At 42.5% G+C, this 6,661-nt stretch overlaps 1 protein-coding gene across 1 annotated transcript in view; it reads left to right on the forward strand.

Annotated features, from left to right (window-relative positions):
- Positions 1-222: 222 nt before the first annotated feature.
- Positions 223-6,661, forward strand: part of LOC310862176 (glutamate receptor-interacting protein 2-like) — a gene marked incomplete at its 5' end in the record, with an annotated part of 122,898 nt that continues 116,459 nt past the window's right edge. Inside the window, one exon of the mRNA XM_083769909.1 lies at positions 223-334. Within this exon, the coding sequence (XP_083626035.1) occupies positions 223-334 (112 nt within the window). The remainder of the gene's footprint in view (positions 335-6,661) is intronic.

Below are 6,661 nucleotides of genomic sequence, written 5' to 3' on the forward strand. Positions count from 1 at the left end.
GGAGTGAAAACATGTGTTTAGATGCCTGTGACAGCGTGTCAGCAGTTCAGACAATGCTGCTCCGCTGTTCTACGACAGAAAAACAGCCGAGGACAAGGCGTACGACAGCTCCCGACCAGACGTGACTTTTTGTCCTACTCAAGTTCAATTTCAAGCTTTGGCGGAAAATGGTAAATGCCGAAAATTTCGGCGTGCACCCATATTTTGGCGTACGCACGGTTGATGAATGAGGGCCATGGTCTCTTTCTCTCCTCAGATGACGGGCCGTACTATAAGGGCGGGAGCAAGGAATCCGGCTCGGTGGACCACTCGTCGCAGAGACGCAGCCTTTCAGGTACAGTTTACCCTAAACCCTAAACCCGTTCAGGTACAGTTTACCCTAACCCTAAACCCGTTCAGGTACAGTTTACCCTAAACCCTAAACCCGTTCAGGTACAGTTTACCCTAAACCCTAAACCCGTTCAGGTACAGTTTACCCTAAACCCTAAACCCGTTCAGGTACAGTTTACCCTAAACCCTAAACCTGTTCAGGTACAGTTTACCCTAAACCCTAAACCCGTTCAGGTACAGTTTACCCTAAACCCTAAACCCGTTCAGGTACAGTTTACCCTAACCCCTAAACCCGTTCAGGTACAGTTTACCCTAAACCCTAAACCTGTTCAGGTACAGTTTACCCTAAACCCTAAACCCGTTCAGATACAGTTTACCCTAAACCCTAAACCCGTTCAGGTACAGTTTACCCTAAACCCTAAACCCGTTCAGGTACAGTTTACCCTAACCCCTAAACCCGTTCAGGTACAGTTTACCCTAACCCCTAAACCCGTTCAGGTACAGTTTACCCTAAACCCTAAACCCGTTCAGGTACAGTTTACCCTAACCCCTAAACCCGTTCAGGTACAGTTTACCCTAAACCCTAAACCCGTTCAGGTACAGTTTACCCTAACCCCTAAACCCGTTCAGGTACAGTTTACCCTAAACCCTAAACCCGTTCAGGTACAGTTTACCCTAACCCCTAAACCCGTTCAGGTACAGTTTACCCTAAACCCTAAACCCGTTCAGGTACAGTTTACCCTAAACCCGTTCAGGTACAGTTTACCCTAAACCCTAAACCCGTTCAGGTACAGTTTACCCTAAACCCGTTCAGGTACAGTTTACCCTAAACCCTAAACCCGTTCAGGTACAGTTTACCCTAAACCCTAAACCCGTTCAGGTACAGTTTACCCTAAACCCTAAACCTGTTCAGGTACAGTTTACCCTAAACCCTAAACCCGTTCAGGTACAGTTTACCCTAAACCCTAAACCCGTTCAGGTACAGTTTACCCTAAACCCTAAACCCGTTCAGGTACAGTTTACCCTAAACCCGTTCAGGTACAGTTTACCCTAAACCCTAAACCCGTTCAGGTACAGTTTACCCTAAACCCGTTCAGGTACAGTTTACCCTAAACCCTAAACCCGTTCAGGTACAGTTTACCCTAAACCCTAAACCCGTTCAGGTACAGTTTACCCTAAACCCTAAACCCGTTCAGGTACAGTTTACCCTAAACCCTAAACCCGTTCAGGTACAGTTTACCCTAAACCCTAAACCCTAAACCCTAAACCCGTTCAGGTACAGTTTACCCTAAACCCTAAACCCGTTCAGGTACAGTTTACCCTAAACCCTAAACCCGTTCAGGTACAGTTTACCCTAAACCCTAAACCCTAAACCCGTTCAGGTACAGTTTACCCTAAACCCTAAACCCTAAACCCGTTCAGGTACAGTTTACCCTAAACCCGTTCAGGTACAGTTTACCCTAAACCCGTTCAGGTACAGTTTACCCTAAACCCGTTCAGGTACAGTTTACCCTAAACCCTAAACCCGTTCAGGTACAGTTTACCCTAAACCCGTTCAGGTACAGTTTACCCTAAACCCTAAACCCGTTCAGGTACAGTTTACCCTAAACCCTAAACCCTTTCAGGTACAGTTTACCCTAAACCCTAAACCCGTTCAGGTACAGTTTACCCTAAACCCGTTCAGGTACAGTTTACCCTAAACCCTAAACCCGTTCAGGTACAGTTTACCCTAAACCCTAAACCCTTTCAGGTACAGTTTACCCTAAACCCTAAACCCGTTCAGGTACAGTTTACCCTAAACCCTAAACCCTAAACCCGTTCAGGTACAGTTTACCCTAAACCCTAAACCCGTTCAGGTACAGTTTACCCTAAACCCTAAACCCGTTCAGGTACAGTTTACCCTAAACCCTAAACCCGTTCAGGTACAGTTTACCGTAACCCCTAAACCCGTTCAGGTACAGTTTACCCTAAACCCTAAACCCTTTCAGGTACAGTTTACCCTAAACCCTAAACCCGTTCAGGTACAGTTTACCCTAAACCCGTTCAGGTACAGTTTACCCTAAACCCTAAACCCTAAACCCGTTCAGGTACAGTTTACCCTAAACCCTAAACCCGTTCAGGTACAGTTTACCCTAAACCCTAAACCCGTTCAGGTACAGTTTACCCTAAACCCTAAACCCGTTCAGGTACAGTTTACCCTAAACCCTAAACCCGTTCAGGTACAGTTTACCCTAAACCCTAAACCCGTTCAGGTACAGTTTACCCTAAACCCTAAACCCTTTCAGGTACAGTTTACCCTAAACCCTAAACCCGTTCAGGTACAGTTTACCCTAAACCCTAAACCCTAAACCCGTTCAGGTACAGTTTACCCTAAACCCTAAACCCGTTCAGGTACAGTTTACCCTAAACCCTAAACCCGTTCAGGTACAGTTTACCCTAAACCCTAAACCCGTTCAGGTACAGTTTACCCTAAACCCTAAACCCGTTCAGGTACAGTTTACCCTAAACCCTAAACCCGTTCAGGTACAGTTTACCCTAAACCCTAAACCCGTTCAGGTACAGTTTACCCTAAACCCTAAACCCGTTCAGGTACAGTTTACCCTAAACCCTAAACCCGTTCAGGTACAGTTTACCCTAAACCCGTTCAGGTACAGTTTACCCTAAACCCTAAACCCGTTCAGGTACAGTTTACCCTAAACCCTAAACCCGTTCAGGTACAGTTTACCCTAAACCCTAAACCCTAAACCCGTTCAGGTACAGTTTACCCTAAACCCTAAACCCGTTCAGGTACAGTTTACCCTAAACCCTAAACCTGTTCAGGTACAGTTTACCCTAAACCCTAAACCCGTTCAGGTACAGTTTACCCTAAACCCTAAACCCGTTCAGGTACAGTTTACCCTAAACCCTTTCAGGTACAGTTTACCCTAAACCCTAAACCCGTTCAGGTACAGTTTACCCTAAACCCTAAACCCGTTCAGGTACAGTTTACCCTAAACCCTAAACCCGTTCAGGTACAGTTTACCCTAAACCCTAAACCTGTTCAGGTACAGTTTACCCTAAACCCGTTCAGGTACAGTTTACCCTAAACCCTAAACCCGTTCAGGTACAGTTTACCCTAAACCCTAAACCCGTTCAGGTACAGTTTACCCTAAACCCTAAACCCGTTCAGGTACAGTTTACCCTAAACCCTAAACCCGTTCAGGTACAGTTTACCCTAACCCCTAAACCCGTTCAGGTACAGTTTACCCTAAACCCTAAACCCGTTCAGGTACAGTTTACCCTAAACCCTAAACCCTAAACCCGTTCAGGTACAGTTTACCCTAAACCCTAAACCCTAAACCCGTTCAGGTACAGTTTACCCTAAACCCTAAACCCGTTCAGGTACAGTTTACCCTAACCCCTAAACCCGTTCAGGTACAGTTTACCCTAAACCCTAAACCCTTTCAGGTACAGTTTACCCTAAACCCTAAACCCGTTCAGGTACAGTTTACCCTAAACCCTAAACCCTAAACCCGTTCAGGTACAGTTTACCCTAAACCCTAAACCCGTTCAGGTACAGTTTACCCTAAACCCTAAACCCGTTCAGGTACAGTTTACCCTAAACCCTAAACCCGTTCAGGTACAGTTTACCCTAAACCCTAAACCCGTTCAGGTACAGTTTACCCTAAACCCTAAACCCGTTCAGGTACAGTTTACCCTAAACCCTAAACCCGTTCAGGTACAGTTTACCCTAAACCCTAAACCCGTTCAGGTACAGTTTACCCTAAACCCTAAACCCGTTCAGGTACAGTTTACCCTAAACCCGTTCAGGTACAGTTTACCCTAAACCCTAAACCCGTTCAGGTACAGTTTACCCTAAACCCTAAACCCGTTCAGGTACAGTTTACCCTAAACCCTAAACCCGTTCAGGTACAGTTTACCCTAAACCCTAAACCCTAAACCCGTTCAGGTACAGTTTACCCTAAACCCTAAACCCGTTCAGGTACAGTTTACCCTAAACCCTAAACCTGTTCAGGTACAGTTTACCCTAACCCCTAAACCCGTTCAGGTACAGTTTACCCTAAACCCTTTCAGGTACAGTTTACCCTAAACCCTAAACCCGTTCAGGTACAGTTTACCCTAAACCCTAAACCCGTTCAGGTACAGTTTACCCTAAACCCTAAACCCGTTCAGGTACAGTTTACCCTAAACCCGTTCAGGTACAGTTTACCCTAAACCCTAAACCCGTTCAGGTACAGTTTACCCTAAACCCTAAACCCGTTCAGGTACAGTTTACCCTAAACCCTAAACCCGTTCAGGTACAGTTTACCCTAAACCCTAAACCCGTTCAGGTACAGTTTACCCTAAACCCTAAACCCGTTCAGGTACAGTTTACCCTAAACCCTAAACCCTAAACCCGTTCAGGTACAGTTTACCCTAAACCCTAAACCCTAAACCCGTTCAGGTACAGTTTACCCAAACCCTCAGTTTTCTGAAAAGGCCATGTTTCTACGTCAGTCGTTCTTCGATTTTTCAAAAATAGAAGACCTACAAGCTCGTAGCGCGCCACTCGGTGGCGCGCTATGAGCTTGTATATCTGCTATTTTTCATGTCATGACATTATTCCATAAAAGCCAACATGTTTTTTGCCCCGTCTTCATTGGGGCAAGAAAAACAAGGAAAAATAACTGTCTAAACCTAACCTTATTCCTAACCTTAACCTCAGTAAAACTATGTCTAAACCTAACCTTATTCCTAACCTTAACCTCAGTAAAACTATGTCTAAACCTAACCTTATTCCTAACCTTAACCTCAGTATAAAACTATGTCTAAACCTAACCTTATTCCTAACCTTAACCTCAGTAAAACTATGTCTAAACCTAACCTTATTCCTAACCTTAACCTCAGTAAAACTATGTCTAAACCTAACCTTATTCCTAACCTTAACCTCAGTAAAACTATGTCTAAACCTAACCTTATTCCTAACCTTAACCTCATTAAAACTATGTCTAAACCTAACCTTATTCCTAACCTTAACCTCAGTAAAACTATGTCTAATCCTAACCTTATTCCTAACCTTAACCTCAGTAAAACTATGTCTAAACCTAACCTTATTCCTAACCTTAACCTCAGTAGAACTGTCTAAACCTAACCTTATTCCTAACCTTAACCTCAGTAAAACTATATCTAAACCTAACCTTATTCCTAACCTTAACCTCAGTAAAACTATATCTAAACCTAACCTTATTCCTAACCTTAACCTCAGTAAAACTATGTCTAAACCTAACCTTATTCCTAACCTTAACCTCAGTAAAACTATGTCTAAACCTAACCTTATTCCTAACCTTAACCTCAGTAAAACTATGTCTAAACCTAACCTTATTCCTAACCTTAACCTCAGTAAAACTATGTCTACACCTAACCTTATTCCTAACCTTAACCTCAATAAAACTATGTCTAAACCTAACCTTATTGCTAACCTTAACCTCAGTAAAACTATGTCTAATCCTAACCTTATTCCTAACCTTAACCTCAGTAAAACTATGTCTAAACCTAACCTTATTCCTAACCTTAACCTCAGTAAAACTATGTCTAAACCTAACCTTATTCCTAACCTTAACCTCAGTAAAACTATGTCTAAACCTAACCTTATTCCTAACCTTAACCTCAGTAAAACTATGTCTAAACCTAACCTTATTCCTAACCTTACCTCAGTATAAAACTATGTCTAAACCTAACCTTATTCCTAACCTTAACCTCAGTAAAACTATGTCTAAACCTAACCTTATTGCTAACCTTAACCTCAGTAAAACTATGTCTAAACCTAACCTTATTCCTAACCTTAACCTCATTAAAACTATGTCTAAACCTAACCTTATTCCTAACCTTAACCTCAGTAAAACTATGTCTAAACCTAACTTATTCCTAACCTTAACCTCAGTAAACTATGTCTAAACCTAACCTTATTCCTAACCTTAACCTCAGTAAAACTATGTCTAAACCTAACCTTATTCCTAACCTTAACCTCAGTATAAAACTAACCTTATTCCTAACCTCCTTAGCCTCAGTATAAAACTAAACCTAACCTTATTCCTAACCTTAGCCTCAGTATAAAACTAAACCTAACCTTATTCCTAACCTTAACCTCAGTATAAAACTAAACCTAACCTTATTCCTAACCTTAACCTCAGTATAAAACTAAACCTAACCTTATTCCTAACCTTAGCCTCAGTATAAAACTAAACCTAACCTTATTCCTAACCTTAACCTCAGTATAGAACTAAACCTAACCTTATCCCTAACCTTAACCTCAGTATAAAACTAAACCTAACCTTATTCCTAACCTTAACCT

Source organism: Protomyctophum parallelum (genome assembly GCF_964188405.1).
Source record: "Protomyctophum parallelum genome assembly, chromosome: 7".
Lineage (NCBI taxonomy): Eukaryota > Metazoa > Chordata > Actinopteri > Myctophiformes > Myctophidae > Protomyctophum > Protomyctophum parallelum.